This window comes from Elephas maximus, chromosome 4, assembly GCF_024166365.1.
Source record: "Elephas maximus indicus isolate mEleMax1 chromosome 4, mEleMax1 primary haplotype, whole genome shotgun sequence".
Lineage (NCBI taxonomy): Eukaryota > Metazoa > Chordata > Mammalia > Proboscidea > Elephantidae > Elephas > Elephas maximus.
In genome coordinates this window covers 35,994,378-36,015,939 of record NC_064822.1, presented here as the reverse complement: position 1 = coordinate 36,015,939, position 21,562 = coordinate 35,994,378, and the positions used below count along the sequence as shown (strand labels likewise).

The window sequence follows — 21,562 nt, the reverse complement described above, 5'->3', positions numbered from 1 at the left end:
CCATAAAAGTTTATAGTGCAAATTAGTTTCTCATTCAAAAATTTATACACAAATTGTTCTGTGACATTGGTTGCAGTCTTCATATTGTGTTAGCACTCTCTCACTTTCCATTTATACCTGGGTTCCCCATGTCCATTCATCCAGGTTTCCTGTCCCTTCCTGCCTTCTTGTCTTTGCTTTTGGGAAGGTGTTGCCCATTTGGTCTTGTATACTCGAATGAACTAAGAAGCACATTCTTTGCATGTGTTATTGTTTGTTTTATAGGCCTGTCTAATCTTTGGCTGAAAGTTGGACTTCGAAAGTGGCTTCAGTTCTGAGTTAGCAGGGTGTCTGGGGGCCATAGTCTCATGGGTTCCTCCAGTCTCTGTCAGACCAGTAAGTCTGGAGATGACATCTCTTTTATCAAGGAAATACAAGATGAGGGCATGGGGTAATGTTAAGGATTGTAGCTTTGAGCAAAAAAGTGCACTGGAGGCGCGATGGTTAAGCATTAGGCTGATAACTGAAAGACCAGTAGTTTGAACCCCCAGCAGTTCTGTGAGAAAAAAGACCTGGTGGTCTGCTCCCATTAAAATTACAACCTAGGAAATCCTACAGGGCAGTTCTACTTCATCCTGTAGGGTCTGTATGAGTCAGAATCAACTTGATGGCACACATTAACAATAGCTTTAAGCAAAGTGGAGAGTTTGAAATTGCTCTGAGGATAATGAATGAGCTGATTAGCAAAATACAGTAGTATTGCCAAGCAGCATGGAAGACCCAGCAGAGGATACAAGTGATAAATTTGTAGAGCTCTCAGTGGGAGGGCTGTGTGGTTTTTCTCCAGCTGTGCCTGGCCATGGAGCAGGCATGGAAAAAGCAGTTCTTTTACTATATTCAGTATTAGGAATTTTCTGTAAAGATCTTATGGGAAAAACAAAATAGGGCCAATATGCTTAAAGCTATCAAAAAGAGAGGTTGAAGTGATAGAAAAAAAGGATGCTAAAGGAAGAAAATCATTGTACTTGAATTTTGTGTATAGTCAAAGGATAAGAAGAATCTTAGTGAACAAGTACAGAGATAGACTGATAATAGAGTAAATGAACTATGATTTCAGACCAAAAGCATTTCAACTGAAGATAAGATCCATGGTGTGAGAATGATGAGTTAAATGGAGTCAAACAGGAGATCATTAGATCATCTGGGCAGATAAGATACAAGAACTCAAGTTTGGGTGATTGAATGGGCTTCTAAATTGTTAGGACTTGAAGTCAAGAATAAACCTGTATCATGACCAAAGCTGGAAATGATGTTACATCCAAATTTTTCCCTCATTTATTATATAAACGTAAATTAGTTCAATCTATAAATAATAAGGTGGTACAGTGGTTAAGAGCTCAGGCTGCTAACCAAAAGATTGACAGTCGGAATCCACGAGCCTATCCCTGGAAACCCTATGGGGCAGTTCTACTCTATCCTATCAGGTCACTACGAGTCGGAATTGACGGCAATGTGTTTAAACTTCATCTGAGAGTCTTTAGTTTTCTTACAGCCTGACCCCTTTGATGTAATTTTAAAATATGTGTATGTGAGCATTCTTAAGTTATTTTCCTTTTTGTTTTGCTTACTAGTCAAAAGAGAAGATGTGTGAGGACACAGAGCCAGTGGAAACTTCTTCTCAAACCACCGCAACCGTAAGAGCGACAACCACGCAGTTCAGGGTCTTAACCACCACCAGGAGAGCAGCAACGTCCCAGCTGCCAACCAGCCTGCCCACAGAAGGTGCGCTGGAGATGTTTCTGTTTTTGGGGATTGGAGGAAAAAAAATCACTGTGTCGACATGTACTCCAGTAGTTCTCTAAAGGGAAAGTTATCCTTTGACAAATTGTATTTCTAAGGGATTTCCTAAGGGGAAAAGTCAAAATTATTATAGAATAAAAATATATACTGGGTTTCTTTTAATATACTCTGCCTGTTATTAAGACTTAGGTTTTAACAGTGATTCTGCTACTTATAGATTCTGCTACATAGTAGGTAGAGACTTTTCTTAATGTTGCTGAACCTTGCGGTAACCAAATTCAACATTTCGGTCACAAGATAGAAAGGCAAAAGGCATGTAAAATGTCCACTGATTTTGGATTCCAAACAATACATAATTCTACTCATATATAATTCTAGTATTTTCCTGAATGGAGTGAATAAAATATGTTGATTCACAGCCTACAGATGGACAGTATGTATGTCGCAGAAATGGTCCTTGAAAAATAGTTCCTCTTCTAGAGAAGGCAAAAATACTGCCAAGCCTTAATGGGAGGGCACAATTCATAGGGAGAAGAAAGTGTGATAATAGCCAGCATTTGTTAGCCTTCTGTTCTGGTGTTGTTTTGTACTTTTCCCTGAATGGTATCACTAAGGAGTGGGCAAAATAAGAGACAAATTTGCCACAAGTAAGCCTTAAAAGGGGAAAAAAATGGCCTTACTTATTTAGTGTTGTAAACCTTGCTGTTATTAGAATAAGAAATTAAATTAACATTTGAGATTTTGCTTTTAATTGAAATTTAATTGACTATTAAAAGTTAACTGGACTCAAATAAATTGGAGGGTAGCTGCCAAATGCATGTTAACAGTTTTTGAAAGGAATGTTATGTTTTAATTCATATTATGGATTATTAAGTTAATGTCTGTGAAACTATTTCTGTAATTTGAATCTTATTCTTTAGAATGCAATATAACCACAGAAATAAAAAAGCATAGTCTACGTTGTGTGTGGGAAGGACAAGATCTTTTCACATATGATTTTGGTCGTATTTGCTGGTATTGAACATAAGCTTTGAACTTTTGAAGTTAAATTTGTAAATATTGACAAATCTTTATGATTCCAATTAATGTGCCATCTCCTCAGTCTTGATTTTATAAATGATAAATTAGGGCATAAGTATTTTTTATAAGGTATAATTACAATAAGTTGTTGTAGAAAATTAAAAATAAGTGTATTTTAGGTTACAATTATAATTTACTTTCCTCACAGATCTTAAGAATCATATAATACTTTTGAAGTATTAAGCCTTGATAATACAATCACAGTAGAAATTTCAGTACTACATCATGTAAAGGTAGGACTTACTCTCGTTGAGTATACATTAACTCAAGAAAATATCGAAGCCTAGTCATGTTACAATTAAGTCAGTTAGTAGAAAATAACTTTAAATTTTTTTTCTGTTGTGGTAACTTTGAATTTTTCTTCCAGATGATACCAAGATTGCACTACATCTAAAAGATAACGGAGGTAGGAATTGACACTTTTCTTTTGTAAACATTTTAAAGATACTAATCCATTTCGTTTGTTTAAATGTAAAAAAGGACTTATGGGCTTCTAAATATAGAGTGTGGGTTATTATTTCAGTACTTGTTGGTATTTAACAAAGGAAGGATTCAGTGGGTTGGCTTGAAAAGAGGAATGAAATAGTTTCAATAGCGGAGTGGAAGTCTCATCCTTGCGTTTGCCTGTAAAACTGCGTGATGCCAGTTACCACACACTTATCCTCACATCTTGCTGTTCCTCCTTGCTCTAGTCCTTCATTTAATTGTATGCATGGTTATCTACAGTTATGCGTACTGGGTTCAACTTTTTTCCCTAAGGTGTTGTTCAACCTCCTGTATACATAAAACTGAAGAAATATAGTAATAAGTCTGAATATATTGTACTAGGCCTTTTTATCTCTTATATGAAGTATAGTACAAAAATGCTCAAAAGAACATCTAGTTAGTAACACATTTAAAGTCTTCCTAATAGAACTTGGAAATATCTGTAATGGTACTTGAAACTGAGGAAAAAAGATTTTAGCAAAAAAAAAATTGTGTGAAAGATACTGGCTAAATTTTAAAAAGAGCCATTTTCCTGTTAAACTGTGTTAGTCCTAGATGCTTCTCCATCATAATATGCTGTATCTTGATAAAAGAGATTTGCATTAGTAATTGTTTATTCAGCTCAGGAAGGGGGCCTCATCCTGTTAGCACCATCTGTTAGGTAAATATGGGTACACTTGACATTGATCTTTACTTTTGCAGGCACAGATGATTTCTTCAGTAAGTCAATACCCAATATATGCACTGTTAGAGATTTATATATATATATATATATATATATATATATATATATATATATATATATATATATACATAGTAGTAAAGAATCATTCCTAAATTACTCAGTCTAGGTTATTAATACTCCTGTGGTTTCTCAAGTCACTGTAAATACAAGTATATATAATGTACATAAGTAAGATTTATATATATAACTTATATATGTCAAATTTATGTATATAAAGCTATATATATATTTTTATATAGCTTTAGATTTCATATCAGCCCATCTGAAAGAGAAGCTGCTTGGCCTCTTCAGAATATCATTTGCCCATTTCTTGCATCTGTACTGTGATTTTTTTTTTATGTCTTACTCATTATTGTATTGGTATGGTAAGTGGATTGCTTTACAGATGATCATATTGCAAAACATATTAAACTAGTTGCCATCAAGTCAATTCTGACTCATAGCAGCTCTGCAGGACAGAGTAGAACTGCCCCATAGAGTTTCCAGGGAGCGCCTGGTGGATTTGAACTGCCGGCCTTTTGGTTAGCAGCCATAACTCTTAACCACTACGCCACCAGGGTTTCCAAAATGCATATTAGTAAGCAATAAATTAAAATCTTAGAGCTAGAAGGGACCTTCCCAATCCCCTAGTCTAGAATTTCCAAGAGCAGGATGTTAATAGATGTTATATGAACGGAAGTCCTAAAGTTGCCATTACCTCATTTCGAGGGAGGGGCGGGGTATGAAGTGAAATGGGGGAGGGATCTCCTAGGGGTTTCCATGTATTTGTCACATTTAATTCTTAGTCTCTTGGTGGTTATATATGTTTGCTGTAGTAGTCTCTATTTTTTCTCTCTGCCTAAAATATTCTGTAGTGCTACAGAAAAAAGATCGCTGTGATCAAATCAATGTGAGATACTGTGGACAAAAGAAAATCAAAGAAGTTTCTTAGCTGAAGAAGTGTTCAGAGCCTTTATTGTTCATTCATTTATTCATCCCTGTTGAATGCCTACTAATTGCAAGACCTTGCCGCAGACTCACAGCTATAGCAGTGTGCAAAGCTTAGACAAATTTCCTGCTTTCAGGGAGCATGCATTCTAAAGAATCTTCTAGATGGAAATAAGGATTTAGTGTCTGCCATTTGTGTAGCATTTAGTCATAAAACATTTTTTTTAGTAGTATTCTTTGAGCCTAATGTTCTGTGGAATGCACTTTGGGAAATAAATTTGTTGAATATTAACAATTATCGAAGGAAAATCTTTAGTTTTGTTTAGTGCTGTAAGGAATCATGAAACTTGAAGATTTTGCCAAAACAGTGCATTAGAACCACATTATGATGCTCTGAAATCAATTTAAGGAAATCTCAAGATTTAAATACAGGAATTTTTTTTTTTTTTTTTTTTTTTGGTTTGGCGTGCTGAAAAAATACTGTTGGATTTTCTGGTAATATTTATATAATTGACAGGCAGCAGATAGTCAGTCATCAGACTTCCAAAATAGCACAGTAAGACTTCAAATATGTCAATAAGATTTCAACCATGAACTCTTTTCATGTATAAGGCGTTTTATAAAGCACTTCTCCTAAAAGCATTCAAATGGTTTAGAACAGACAGCATCAGGATAAATATTCCTTGAAAAGAGTATTTAAGGGAAATCATGTATTGTTTTTTACTGCACCTTCATAGAGATAGTATGTTATCAGTGCTTTTTATTTTATCAAGATGCAAGAAGAATAGTGAATTTAAATCTAACTTCATCAGTTAAGTAAGAATGCTGAGAGCAATGTTCAGAATTGTGCTCCTCCTCCAGCTTAGCATTCTTGCAACATTAAGGTAATAATCAAAAAGTATACCTGGTATAAATGTTTTCTAATATTTATTGAGAATGACTTTTAAAAGAAGCAAGCCATTAAATTTTTATAAATTGTTATATATTGTCACAAGACTTTAACACTGTTTATTTCTTGATTTAATTGTTTAATTTAATTGGATGTTCATAAAAACATTGAATTTTTTTTACCATTCTAGTCATAAGGGAAACATTTTCAAAGTAATCAACATGGAGCTAGAAACCAACAACCCTGCCTTTGCATATATCATCTCTTTTAGGTATTGGATTACTTCAGCCCTGAGTTTTTTCAGGAACATTTCTGTGAATTAAAGTAGTTGATTTTCTTAGTGGAATCCACAGCTGATATGATTATGCATTCACTTTCCAGGAGATTTTCCTTCATCTTTGATATGAAAGCATTAAATACTTCTGAGCAGCTGGGCATCAAAGCCACACAACAGGGTTTCTCATTCACAAGACCCAAACTGAGCTACAATCTTCTAAGTCACTCTTGGTGAATCTTCCATTGTGCAGTGGGTTTCCTGATACATTTAGATGAGATCTAGGTAGGGCTTCATGAAGTTTCAGAATGCTTTTTTGATTTGGGAACTTTTTATTAGACGCTAAGTTTGAGTGAAAATTCTAAGCTATCTAAATAATTTGGAGAAAGGAACCTGAAAAATATAACCAAAAGGGGTGATATCTAACCCATGCAACATCCCCCTTAGCAAAATATAGCATTAGTTGGCCTTTATAAATGACTGAACACCAAAACTCAGAAGATCCTATCAAAGACCACACTTTTTCTCTAACTGAAATATGCTGGTTGCATATTTGCAATAAAACCCAAAACAAACCCATTGCCATTGTAATCAAATAGAATACTTACCCCTTATTTGTATGGACAAGATAATAAGAAGAAGATCAGGAGACATCTAGGTCAGTTGGCATAAAATATATTAGGAAAACGTTCTGTACCCCACTTTGGTGAGTAGCACCTGGGGTCTTAAATGCTAGCAAGTGACCATCTAAGATGCATCAATTGGTCTCAACCCACCTGGACCAAAGGAGAATGAGGAACACCAAAGACACAAGGTAAATATGAGCCCAAGAGACAAAAAAGGCCACATAAACCAGAGACTATATCAGCCTGAGCCTAGAAGAACTAGATGGTGCCCATCTACCACCGATGACTGCCCTGACAGGGAACATAACGGGGAATCCCTGATAGAGCAGAAGAGCAGTGGGATGCAGACCTCAAATTCTTGTAAAAAGACCAGACTTAATGGTCATCTGAGACTAGAGGGACCCTGGAAGTCATGGTCCCCAGACCCTCTGCTAGCCCAAGACTGGAACCATTCCTGAAGCCAACTCTCCAGATAGGAATTGGACTGGACTATAAGACAGAAAATAATGCTGATGAGGAGTGAGCTTCTTGGCTCAAGTAGACGCATGAGACTATGTGGGTGGCTCCTGTCTGGAGGCAAGATGAGAAAGCAGAGGGGGACAGGAGCTGGTTGAATGGTTACTAGGAATACAGGGTGGAGAGGAGGAGTGCGCTGCCTCCTTAGGGGGAGAGCAGTAAAGGTGTATATAAATTTTGATATGAGAGACTGACTTGATTTGTAAACTTTCACTTAAAGCATAACAAATAAAAAATAAAACAAAAACAGAAAAAATTACTTATTAAGTGCTTAGTATGTGCCAAGTACTATTCTAAATAATATACACATACTAACTCATTTTATTCACACAATATACCTGTGAGTTTTTTTTTTTTTTATATAGATAAGGAAGCTGAGGCATAGAAAGTTTAGGTTAACTGGTTAGTATGTGGCAGAGGTAGGAAGTAAATTTATTCAGATTTAGATTCCAAGCCCTTCACAAGTTCACAGTATTACTGCTCTATAGTACAGGTCTTTTAAAATCAAAATTTACTTGGTAAACGCCCCTATAAGCTGTTTACTTATACCTACTGTCTTAGTTATCTAGTGCTGCTATAGCAGAAATACCACAAGTGGATGGCTTTAACAAACAGAAGTTTATTCTCTCACAGTTTAGAAGGCTAGAAGCCCGAATTCAGGGTGTCAGCTCCAGAGAAAGGCTTTCTGTTTCTGTTGGCTCTGCAAAAGAGCCATGCCATCAATCTTCCCCTTCTCAGCCCAGGAACCGTGGGCCCAAAAGACATGGTCCACTCCTGGCTCTTCTTGCTTGGTGGTAAAGAGGTCCCTATCTCTGATTTACCTCTCTCCCCTTTTATCTCTTGGAAGATAAAAGTTGATGCAGGCCACACCCCAGAGGAATTCCCCTTATGTTGGATGAGTGCTGTGACCTGAGTACGGGTGTTGCATCCCACCCTAATTCTCTTTAACATATCTTAATCTTGCCTCAGAAACCCTGGTGGTGTAGTGGTTAAGTGCTACGACTGCTAACCAAAAGGTCGGCTGTTCAAATCCACTGGGTGCTCCTTGGGAACTCTATGGGGCGGTTCTACTCTGTCCTACAGGGTTGCTATGAGTTGGAATCGACTCTATGGCAATGGGTTTAATCTTACCTCATTGACCATAAGTAGAGATTAGGATTTACAACACAAAGGAAAATTACATCAGATCCTAGAATGGAGAACAACCACATAACACTAGGAATCATGGCCTAGCCAAGCTGACACATATTTTTTTTTGGGGGGGGGGGGCGGGGCGGCACTATTCAATCTATGACAGCTACTATTTTCTTTTTCTATAACCACTGACTATGTGTTTAAAAATGAAATTTCCTTTTTCCATGTAGCTATGCTTTAGCTTCCATTTTAGCCTTTCTGTGAAAATCACAATGCTTGAGACTAGAGGAACCTCGGAGATCATGGTCCCCAGACCCTTTGTTAGCCCAAGACTGGAACCATTCCCAAAGCCAACTGTATAATTGAGTGTTGTCAAAATCACTGGCATATGACCTTGTTCCCTTGTATAATTGAGTGGTGTCAGAATCACTGGCATATGACCTCCTAACAGCAGTCTTACTCTGTAGTTTATGTTCAAAATCTAATTTAAACTTCTTTCAGCCTTCTTGGTTTCTGTAGAAATTCACATTTAATTCACCAGAAAGGGGTACCTAGAATGTATTCTTTATTATACATTCCTGTGCATTATGTTTGTATCCATTTAAAGCCACATCATCTTTTAGGTTTTCAAATTCCAGCAAAAGCTTATTAGAAGACTTACATTTTTTAAGTAATAACCTAACCGTATATTTTAACAGGTACAACTATTAAATGCCTTCTTTGGCATTTGATTAAACCCAGTGCCCTCGAGTCGATTCTGACTCATAGCGACTTTTATTAGGTTGCTTCTAAATATCATTTACCACCTAAACAAATGTAAAGGTCTTCAAGATGCAGACTGGATAAAATTATATCCCGGCCTGAGAGGAAATTTATAAGTTGAATCAAGCACAGGGTTGTTTAATTGAGAAGTAAAGTCTTCAACTATTTTTAACTCAATTTAGCAAATTGAATTGTGTCACTCTGCTGTGCTGCAGATGTTAACATCATTTCAGGATTAAAATTCTGTGATTTGATTTCATTATTCTAAAAGTTGATTGAGATTTATCAAAGTGCCCAAAATTGCATTCCCTCTTGGTTCTTTAAAAGGTTCTTTCTTTTGATAGTGAAGTTCCTTCTAAAAAATATTTGGAGATGAGTTCTTAATTGCTAATAATATTTAAAATTATCACCACTCTAAGATAAACATGCTGTATTATGCGCTGGTACTGTGTTTGTCATTTCTTGTTATTGATACACATTTTTACTAAACCTGGACGCTGAAAGGCAGCATTCTCAAGTCACAAAGTGCAGTCTCCATCATAGAGGTGCTGAAACTGCTAATAAAGACATTGAACAGTTTGCCAAAGTTAATTCAGAGACACACATTTGCAAAGTGATTGATCTCCAAGAACTAATACAGATACACTTTGAATAAACTACAGTGGAATGATGATCTAAATTCTAATTCTGTTTTGTTCAGAGTTTCCTATTTCTGTGCATATCACAAGACTTTTCATCCAAAGATAAAATGTTAGAATATTATTCTGACTTTTTTAGTGGAATACTTCTAAGGTTATATTTTTATTACCTAGTCTAAAGTGATAGATCAAGTGTCTAGTGTTCCATTTATCATTCAGATTATTTTTGCCTTTCATGTATAAATCATCAAAGTAACACATCTTTCAGTATTTTTTTCTACCTTCCCTTGCTAGTTTTTTTTTTCTTTCTTTCTCCACCTACTTCTTTCATATAGATCATAGTCTTGTAAGCAAAGGGAAACTATTATTTCCTTTTGACAGGCTATCGAATATCAGTTTCTGTTTCTAAAACTGTAAAGTATCTTGGTATTTAGTTTTATCTTTTGCTTTGTTTGGCTACTTTTCATGGTAGCATTAACTCTGTTCTAAGTATCTTTGTACTATAATAGTGTTATGAATTGAATCGTGTCCCCCCAAAAAATATGTGTTGTAAAACCTAACCCCTATGCCTGAGGTTATAATCCCTTTTGGAAATGGGTTGTCTTTATTAGGTTGAGACAGGATTAGTGTAGGATGTGTCTTGAGTCAATCTCTTTTGAGATATAAAAGGTTAGGCAAGCAAGTAAAAAAAGCAGAGATGGGGGAAGAGAGATGCCACGCCACATGAAGCTTACCCAGGAGCAGGAAGGAGCTCAGAGACAAGGACCTTCCTCCAAGCCAACAGAGTGAAAGCCTTCCCCTGGAGCCAGTATTCTGAATTCAGACTTATAGCCTCCTAAACTGTGAGAAAATAAATTTCCATTTGTTAAAGCCACCTACTAGTGGTATTTCTGTTTTAGCAGCATTAGATAACTAAGAATTTGGTACTGGAAGAGTGGAGTGCTGCTTTAACAGATACCTAAAGTGTGGAAGCACTTTTGGAATTGGGTAATAAATAGAGGCTGGAAGAGTTTTAGCTTGCCTTGAAGAGACTGTCGGTAGAATTATGGACATCAAAGGCAATTTCAGTGAGGGCTCAGAAGGAAATGAGAACTATAAAGTATCGTCTTAGAGAATACATACGGTGCCAACAACACAGTGTTGCTAGAAATGTGGATGTTAAATGCGCTTTAAAAGAAAATGATGAACATGTTATTGGACAATGGAGGAAGGGTGATACTTTTCATGCAGTGGCAAAGAACTTGACTGAATTGTGTTCAAATGTTTAGTGGAAGTAGAACTTATAGGTGATGAACTTGTATAACTGGCTGATGAGATTTCTAGTGAAAATTTCTTACGTTTTAGAAATTTTAAAGATATTTTCTCTAAAATTAAAGACTTTCTTCCTTTAGTTTTGTCCTCAGTAGTGGCTCTCAACTTTCTTAGTACATTCTATCTTATTTTAACTGTTCCAGCCTGTAAGAATCCCAGTGCCCAGGCTATTTTCTATACCAATTAGATCTAAATCTCCAGAGGTGGTACCTAGGCATCAGTACTTTTTAAAGCTCCCCAGGTGATTCCAATGTAAAGTTAAGTATAAGCGGTCTGATGCAATGAATCATGTATAGTAAGTTGCATCAAAATCAAAGGGAAGTCTTGATAAAACGTATATTCTGATATAGTAGTTGTAGGGTGAAATCCAAACCTCTCAGATAATGCTGATGCTACCGGTTCACAGACTACACTTTGAGTATCAAGGGTTGAGTGAATTCTCGATTTCTTTCTGCAGAGCCCCTAAAATTACTATGGTGGATCCTACTTTGAATCCACCCATTGGTCCTCACCTAGATCTTATGTTTCTCCTGACACAATATTTGAAAGGTGGCAACAAGAAATTGTCTGGATCTATAGTAGACAGTGGGGTTTATAGTAGACAAAGGAGGCCTGGTGGCTCAGTAGTTAAGCACTTGGCTGCTAACCAAAAAGTTGGTGGTTCAAACCCCCCAGCTGCTCTGTGGGAGAAAGATGTGGCAGTCTGCTTCTGTATAGATTACAGAAATCTATGTGGCAATTCTCCTCTGTCCTATGGGTTGTTAGGAGTTAGAATCGACTGGATAACAACGGATTTGGTTTTTGCACTTACAGAGGTGATTGTCGTCGTTAGTTGCAGAGGTAGAGGACTCAAACGTATTATGTCTGTTATACTTTGTAACTCATTCTAATATAGTACCTTTAAGCTATTGGCAACTTTTTATTTTAGTCAAGATGTTACATTTGAGTCATAGGAAATTGTGATTTCTAAACATTTTTGCCCTATAAAAATTGCAATTTTATTGTTCAACCTAAAGTTTAAAAGAGGGTTATCCATTATGGGAAGAAAGAAAGAAAAATCATGCTGGAATACACTTTTTTCCCCCTTTTATGTTGATGTATAGACAGGATTTGTAGTCAGGCCCCAGGCTTCTGATTGAACATAAAACAACATGAAGTGACAGAGCCTCTGTGAGAGAATGCACACATGTGGCTACGAAGAAATAGCTCTTAATACCCTTTCCACTTGCCGTGGGCAAAATGTTTCACCACACGCCATACCTACCTCCCTTCCTGTGCCCATCTCCTGTCTAGTTTTGCGTCTTCCCTACTCCTGTTAAAAAACCTGGAAATTTCCTGCTGGAGGAAGAAACTTCCGTATCCCATTGGATTTTGGAACTTGATATTGGTAAGGAGTCCCAGGAACAGCGTTTGTGTTACTCAGTGCTCCTCCTCTTCCCTTCTCCCAGGATGTTAGACGTGTAAAAGTTGTCATCGCTGTGTCTTAAAACATGAAATGTCTAGTGATTATGATTGCCTGCCTTATACTACAAAAATAACATATATGTCACTAAAAAATTAGATTTATTTGATGATTTGACTTCATTTGGCTCATTAAGCTACAAGGTGCCAGGCTCATTGCTAGGCATGGGGACTTGAAGGTAGACAAGGTCCAGTGCCTACCCTGAGGAAGCAAATTGTCTACTGGAATGAAATAGAGAAGTAAATCAACAATGAATTACAGTCTGAAAAGTGCAAAGACAGACTCAGGAAAAACTACGGGAGGGCATAAAAATGCATGCAGCAAAACTGGAAATAATAGGGCTGCTTTCCAGAAGAGGTGATGCTTGATCTGAGTTTTGCAGTGTGGGTAGGATTTGTGTGGAAAGGGAATAAAAGGAAGAAGAGATAGAAAGAAGGCAGAGGCTCGTAAGCATGAAACAGTAACATCCATCTGGGTAACCCTAAAGACGTGCCACATTTTATTTGGCTGTGGTAAAGCTATACATATAGGCAGTGGTGGGCAGTGAGGCTGAGAGGTAAGTAGGGGCTTCAGCATTAAAGGCCTTTTATGCCATACAAGGAAGTTGGAACTTTATCCTGAAGACATGGGCAGCCATTGAAGGCATTTAGGCAGGGGAGTATCATGAAAAGTTTTACATGTTTAATAGGTGATTCTTACAGCATTGGGCCTTTTATGCCATACAAGGAAGTTGGAACTTTATCCTGAAGACATGGGCAGCCATTGAAGGCATTTAGGCAGGGGAGTATCATGAAAAGTTTTACATGTTTAATAGGTGATTCTTACAGCATTGGGGGTAATGGCTATTAAGAGAGTAAGACTGAGGTCAGGAACACTAATTAGGAGGTTATACTAATAATCTGCAGGAAAATGGCAAGGGACTGAAATAAAGTATCTGGCAGTGGGAATAAAGAAGAAAGAGTGGATATAGAAATATATATTTTAAATAAGGTATAAGCTATATAACTATTATCTGATTGGATGTGTGAGTTATATGATTGGAAAGTTTCTAAAAAGACTTCCGAAATATGGGTGTCTGAAGATGTCATTTAATAGGATTAGAGGAAGAGGAACAGGTTTATGGGAAAGGCAGTGAATTTAATTTGAGCCTTTTGGCCTTGAAGTACATGTGAGATTTCCAAGTGAAAATATCCAATAGGCTGTTTTCTATATGTCTGAAATTTACCTGAGAGATATCAATATAACTTAAATTTAGACATCATTGGCATACAAATGATAGTAGTGGCACAGTGGTTAAGTGTTTGGCTGCTGACCAAAAGGTCAGAAGTTTGAATCCACCAGCCACTCCTTGGAAACTCTATGGGGCAGTTCTGCTTTGTCCTATGGGATCACTATGAGTCAGAATTGACTCAACAGCAATGGGTTTGGCTTGGATTTAGAGTTATGGGGGTGAATGTGATCAAGAAGGGATTGTACAAAAATGAGAAGAGCATAGGACTAAAGGAATAACAACATTTGAGGTTTTGTAAAGAAAACTAAAAAGAGAGTCAAAGAAATAGCAAGAAAACCAGAGAGTTTGATATCAGAAAAGCCAAAGAGAAAAAAATTTCTAGGAAGAAGTAGTAAACAATGCCAGTGCTACAGACAGATCAAGTAAAATAAGAACAGAAAAGTGACCATTAGATTAGGCAATACGTAAACAATTGGTGACTTCAACTAGACAGTTTCAGTTGCACAATCCCAGACAGAATTTCAGAAGTCTGTGAGCAATAAGGAGGTCAACAAGGATAGACTGCTTTTTCTAGCAGCTTGGTGAAAAGGGAAGTAGACCTTTTTTGTTGTTGACGATGATGTTGTTTTCTTTTAGGAACATAGTTGCGTGTTATAGGTATTGAGAAGAATGAACCCAAAAAGCAGAAACAGAGTTAAGAGATGGCCATGAGTAAAGTGAGATATCTGGGAGCGGGTGGGGTCACTCAGCCTGCATCAGGGAAGGTAATTGATAGAGAGATGCTGAAGAAGTTTCATCCGAGGCTCCTGTTTTCTCAATACAACGGGAAGCAAAGTAATATGGTCAGAGTGAGAGGGGAGGGGTCAAAGTATCATGTCTAGGAGTTGAGATAAATCATAAAACATTTCTGAAAGGACTGAGAAAGGGAGCCTTCTACTGATGTATAACATAGACTGGAGGTTGTGCTCAGAATCTCAAAAATTGGTGGCCATCCCTGAGGTTGTATAATTTTAACACTATATTTTGTTCATATGTACTTGAATCACCAATGCATATTGCTCTTGTAATATGCTAACCCATTTTTAGAAAATTAGAGGAAATGTTTATGATAGAAAAGATAGGCTATTTTTAAAAAGTCGTAATGCCTTAAAGAGGGTGGTTTAACCTAATTGGTGGTAAAGTTAATCTTTTCAACAGCTAAGTTTTCAGGGGCTTTCTGTTCCATTAAGACTAATTTTTGCTCTAGTTTGATTTTGCAGTGCTCAAATGTTACTATGGAAGATTTTTAATATGTTGGGTGGTAAAGACAGCAGTTAATTCTTCAACACTATTCATAACAGTGCTGTAAGCTACTGTGACTAAATTTATTTCAGTTACAGTAATGAATTAACACAGAGAAGCAAATAGCAAAATGGCTGACCAAATCCAACCATAACAATAATTGTATTAAATATAAATAGAATAAACACTATAATTAAGAAGATTATCAGACTTAATTTAAAAAAGCAAGACCCAACTATATGCTGTGTATAAGTAATGAACAAGAAAAGTAAAATACATAGACAAATAAAATATTTTAAAGTAAAAAATAGAAAAATATATACCATGAAATCATAGCCATAAGAAAGCTGGAGTGGCTATATAAATATCAGACTAAGTAGACTTAAAGACAAGCGACATTAACAGAGATAAAGGGGAAATTTTCAAAATGATAAAAGGGTTATTTCATAAGAAAACATTACAATCATAACAATTTATACCAAAAAAAGAAAAAAATTAGGAAGGATATGGATTTGAACTACATTATCAACCACTTTGACCTGATTGATATTATAGAACACCATATCCAATAACCATAGAATATCCAATTTTTTCCAAATATACAAGATAGACTACATGCTGGGACATAAAAAGTCTTAGATTTCGACTTAAGTCTTAAAGATTATTCCCTCTAACCACAAAAGAATCAAATGAGCATCAGTAATAAAAGATACATAGAAAATTCCCAAATATATAAAAAATAAACAATACTTCTAAATAATATGTGAATCACAGAAGACATCATAAGGAAAATTTGGAAATATTTCAAGTGAATGATAATGGATATAAAGTATCAAAATTAGTGAAAAGCTGATAGAAGGAAAATTATATTCCTAAATGCTTATATTAAAAGAAAAAAGGTTTAAAACTAACAGCCCATGCCTCCACTTTAAGAAGTTTAAGAAGATGGGCAAAGTCCAGAATAAGTAGAAGGAAGAAAAGAATAAAAAGAGTAAAAAGAATAAAGAAGAGAGTAGACAAACAATAGAAAATACTAACACAGTCAAAAATTAATCCTTTGAAGTTTAATAAACTTAATAAGCCCCTAAGAAAACTGATCAAAAATTAATAAATTAGACTTCCCTCAAAATTACAAATTTTTCTTCGTCAAAATTTCTGTTAAGAAAATGAAGAAATCTCAAAATTACTGGCACTAGTCAAAAGATAACAAATATGGGAGAGGTTGCAGGGAGACTGGAACACTTATGCACTGCTGGTGGGAATGTAAACTGCTATAGTCACTATGGAAAATGTTATGTAGCCTCCTCAAAAAGCTAGAAATAGAAATACCATATGATTCAGCAATCTCACTCATAGGAATATATCCTAGAGAACCAAGAGCTGTCACGTGAATAGATGTATGCACACCCATGTTCCTTGTAGCATTATTCATAATAGCAAAAAGATGGAAACAGCCTAAGTGCCCATCAACAGATGAATGAATGAACAAAGTATGGTGCATACACACAATGGAATACTACACAACAATAAAGAACAATGATGAATCTTTAAAGCATCTCACAACATGGATGAATCTGGAGGGCATTATGCTGAGTGAAATAAATCGATCACAAAAGGACAACTATTGTATGAGACCAGTATTATAAAAACCAAAGAAAAGGTTTACAGACAGAAAAAACAAACTTTGATGGTTTCAAGGGAAGGAAGGGATGGAGAGGGGAAAATCACTAACTAGATAGTAGATGAGTGTCAACTTCGGTGACGGGAAAGGCAACACACAGTATAGAGGCAGTCAGCACAACTTGACCAAGGCAAAGTTACAGAAGATTCCTAGACAAATCCAAACACTTAGAGGGACTGAGTTATAGGGGCTGTGGGCTGGGGATCATAGTCTAAGGGGACATCAGGTCAATTGACATCACATAGTTCATAAAGAAAATGTTCTGCATTCTAATTTGGTGAGTAGTACCTCAGGTCTTAAAAGCTTGCGTTACCATGTAAGATGCATCTATTGGTTCCATCCAATCTGGAACAAGAGAAAATGAAGGAAACCAAAGGCACAGGGAAAATATTAGTCCAAAGAACTAATAGACACATGAACCACAGCCTCCACTAACCTGAGTGCAGAAGAACTAGATGGTCCCCAGCTACCACCACCGAAGGCTCTGACCGGGATCACAATAGAGAGTTCTGGACAGAGCAAGAGAAAAATGTGGAACAAAATTCAGATTCACAAAAAAAGATCAGACTTACTGGTCTGACAGAGATTAGAGGAACCCCTGAGACTATGACCACCGGACACCCTGCTAACTCAAGACAGAAGCCACTCCAGAAATCCACCTTTCAGCCAAAGATTAGACAGGCTTGAAAAACAAACAATAACACACATGATGAGGAACGGTTCTTAATTCGATCAAGTATACAAGACCAAATGGACTACATGCAAAGACGAGAAGGTAGGAAGGGACAGAAAAACTAGATGAATGGACACAGAGAACCCAGAGTGTAAAGGGAAGGGGGGAGAGTGCTGACACATTGCAAGGATTACAACCAATGTCACAAAACAATTTGTGTATAAATTTTTGAATGAGAGAGTAATTTGCATTGTAAACTTTCATTTAAAGCACAATAAAATGAAATGAAAAGGCAGGCCACATACAGTAGAAAATATTTTTAACACACATGTTACAAAGGACTTGCAGCCAGAAGATATAAATAACTCCTGCAAATTAATGATAAAAACTCAAAAAGATACCATTTCACAACCATGAATATGGCTCAAGTTAAATAGACTGATCACACTGATATTGATGAGGATATGGTGCACTGGAACTGTTATGGATTAATCATTAGAATATAATATGGTATGACTACTTTGGAAAACTATTTGGCAGTTTCTCTTAAAGTTAACTATGTCTCAGCCCTGTGAGCTAGAAATTCCACTTCCCTCAAATTTACAAATTTTTCTTCATCAAAAACCCTGTTAAGAAAATGAAGATTGAATTCATTAAACTTCCAAAAGAAATAAGACATACATAGCAACTATATTCGCAATAACTAAAAATAATCCACATGTTCATCAACAGAAGAATGTTGTAGTTAGGTGCAGTCGAGTCAGTTCTGACTCATGGCAATACTACGTACAACAGAACGAAGCACTGCCCAGTCCTGCGCCATCCTCACAATTGTTGTTGTGCTTGACCCCATTGTTGTAGCCACTGTGTCAGTCCATCTCATTGAGGGTCTTCGTCTCTTTCACTGACCCCCTGCTTAACCAAACATGATGTCCTTCTCCAGGGACTGGTCCCTCTTGATAACATGTCCAAAGTATGTGAGGTGAAGTCTCAACATCCTCGCTTCTAAGGAGCATTCTGGCTGTACTTTTTCCAAGACGATTTGTTTGTTCTTCTGGCAGCCCGTGGCAATATTCTTCACCAGCACCATAACTCAAAGGCATCAGTTCTTCTTAGGTCTTTCTTACTCATTGTCCAGCTTTCGCATGCATATAAGGCAATTGAAAATACCATGGATTGGCTCAGGCGCACTTTAGTCCTCAAAGTGACATCTTGATTTTACACTTTAAAGAGATCTTTGGCAGCAGATTTGTCCAATGCAATAACGTCATTTGACTTCTTGACTGCTGTTTCCATGGACATTGATTGTGGATCCAAGTAAAACGAAATCCTTTACAACTTCAATCCTTTCTCCATTTATTAAAAAAAAAAAAAAAAAAATGATGTTGCTTATTGGTCCAGTTGGGAAGATTTTTGTTTTCTTTATGTTGAGGTATTATCTGTACTGAAGACTTTGATCTTCATCTGTAAGTGCTTCAAGTCCTTTTCATTTTCAGCAAGGAAGATTTTGTAATCTACACCTTGCAGTTGTTAATGAGCCTTATTCCAATCCAAAGTTCAACCTCCATATGCATTTGAGATGATCGAAAATACTATATAAACAAAATGTGTATATTCATACATAGACTATTATATAGCAGAACAAAAAAATGAACTACAGATGCATGCTATGACATAGATAATCTAAAAAACATTATGTTAAAGAAGCCAGACATAATGGAGTATTTATAGTGTAATCAATTTTTATGGAATTCAAAGAAAGGAGAAGTGAATCTACGACAATAAAAATTAACAAGTGGTTGCCCACAAGGGGGATAAGGACTGAGTGGAAGGGGGAACGATGGAACTTTCTTGGGGGATGGAAATGTTCCATATCTTAATTTGAGTAATGATTACTTAGATGTGCAGTTTTTAAAATTCAATAAATTGTACACTTAAGTTGTGTATTTTAATGTTGCAAACTTTACCTCAGCAAAAACAAGGAGGGGGAGAGAATTTTGATGTGCTTCTCATAAACTAGGTATAGTTTTTTTTTTTTAATTAATTTTTATTAAGCTTCAAGTGAACATTTACCATTCCAATCAGTCTGTCACATGTAGGTTTACATACATCATACTCCCTTCTCCCACTTGCTCTCCCCCTATTGAGTCAGCCCTTTCAGTCTCTCGTTTCGTGCCAATTTTGCCATCTTCCCTCTCTCTCTATCTTCCCATCCCCCCTCCAGTCAAGAGTTGCCAACACACTCTCCAGTGTCCACCTAATTTAATTGGCTCACTCTTCATCAGCATCTTTCTCCCCCCCCCGCTGACCAGTCCTTTTCATGCCTGATGAGTTGTCTTCGGGGATGGTTCCTGTCCTGTGCCATCAGAAGTTCTGGGGAGCATTGTCTCTGGGATTCCTCTAGTCGCATTCATATCATTAGGTATGGTCTTTTTATGAGAATTTGGGGTCTGTATCCCATTGGCCTCCTGCTCCCTCGGGAGTTGTCTGTTGTGCTCCCTAGCAGGGCAGACATCGATTGTGGCCAGGCACCAACTAGTTCTTCTGGTCTCAGGATACTGTAAGTCTCTGGTTCATGTGGCCCTTTCTGTCTCTTGGGTTCTTAGTTGTCGTGTGGCCTTGGTGTTCTTCCTTTGCCTTTGCTCCACGTGGGTTGAGAACAATTGATGTATCTTAGATGGCCGCTTGTTGGCATTTAGGACCCCAGGCGCCACAGTTCAAAGTGGGATGCAGAATGTTTTCATAATAGAATTATTTTGCCCGTTGACTTAGAAGTCTCCTCAAACCATGTTCCCCAGACCCCAGCCCCTGCTCCTCTGACCTTTGAAGCTTTCATTTTATCCCGGAAACCTCTTTGCTTTTAGTCCAGTCCAGTTAGGCTGACCTTCCTTGTATTGTGTGTTGTCTTTCCCTTCACCCAAAGCAGTTCTTATCTACTGATTGATCAATAAAAAACTCTCTCCCTCCCTCCCTCCCTCCCCCCTTTGTAACCACAAAAGTATGTGTTCTTCTCCGTTTTTTCTATTTCTCAAGATCTTATAATAGTGGTCTTATACAATATTTGTCCTTTTGCCTCTGACTCATTTCGCTCAGCATAATGCCTTCCAGATTCCTCCATGTTATGAAATGTTTCAGAGATTCGTCACTGTTCTTTATCGATGCATAGTATTCCATTGTGTAAATATACCACAATTTATTTACCCATTCATCCATTGACGGACATCTTGGTTGCTTCCAGCTTTTTGCTATTGTAAACAGAGCTGCAATAAACATGGGTGTGCATATGTCTGTTTGTGTGAAGGCTCTTGTATCTCTAGGGTATATTCCGAGGAGTGGGATTTCTGGGTTGTATGGTAGTTCTATTTCTAACTGTTTAAGATAACGCCAGATGGATTTCCAAAGTGGTTGTACCATTTTACAATCCCACCAGCAGTGTATGAGAGTTCCAATCTCTCCGCAGCCTCTCCAAGATTTATTATTTTGTGTTTTTTGGATTAATGCCAGTTAGTTGGTGTGAGATGGAATCTCATCGTAGTTTTAATTTGCATTTCTCTAATGGCTAATGATCGGGAGCATTTTCTCATGTATCTGTTGGCTGCCTGAATATCTTCTTTAGTGAAATGTGTGTTCATATCCTTTGCCCACTTCTTGATTGGGTTGTTTGTCTTTTTGTGATTGAGTTTTGACAGAATCATGTAGATTTTAGAGATCAGGTGCTGGTCTGAGATGTCATAGCTGAATATTCTTTCCCAGTCTGTAGGTGGTCTTTTTACTCTTTTGGTGAAGTCTTTAGATGAGCATAGGTGTTTGATTTTTAGGAGCTCCCAGTTATCTGGTTTCTCTTCATCATTTTTGGTAATGTTTTGTATTCTGTTTATGCCCTGTATTAGGGCTCCTAGGGTTGTCCCTATTTTTTCTTCCATGATCTTTATCGTTTTAGTCTTTATGTTTAGGTCTTTGATCCACTTGGAGTTAGTTTTTGTGCATGGTGTGAGGTATGGGTCCTGTTTCATTCTTTTGCAAATGGATATCCAGTTATGCCAGCACCATTTGTTAAAAAGACTATC

The 21,562-nt window shown here is 36.9% G+C and overlaps 1 protein-coding gene across 1 annotated transcript in view; it reads left to right on the top strand.

The window, feature by feature from the left end:
* Window positions 1-21,562, top strand: part of PLXDC2 (plexin domain containing 2) — a 547,478-nt gene that overhangs the window by 448,212 nt on the left and 77,704 nt on the right. The window contains exons 11-12 of the mRNA XM_049881892.1: window positions 1,611-1,761; window positions 3,227-3,265. Of these exons, the coding sequence (XP_049737849.1) occupies window positions 1,611-1,761; window positions 3,227-3,265 (190 nt within the window). The remainder of the gene's footprint in view (window positions 1-1,610; window positions 1,762-3,226; window positions 3,266-21,562) is intronic.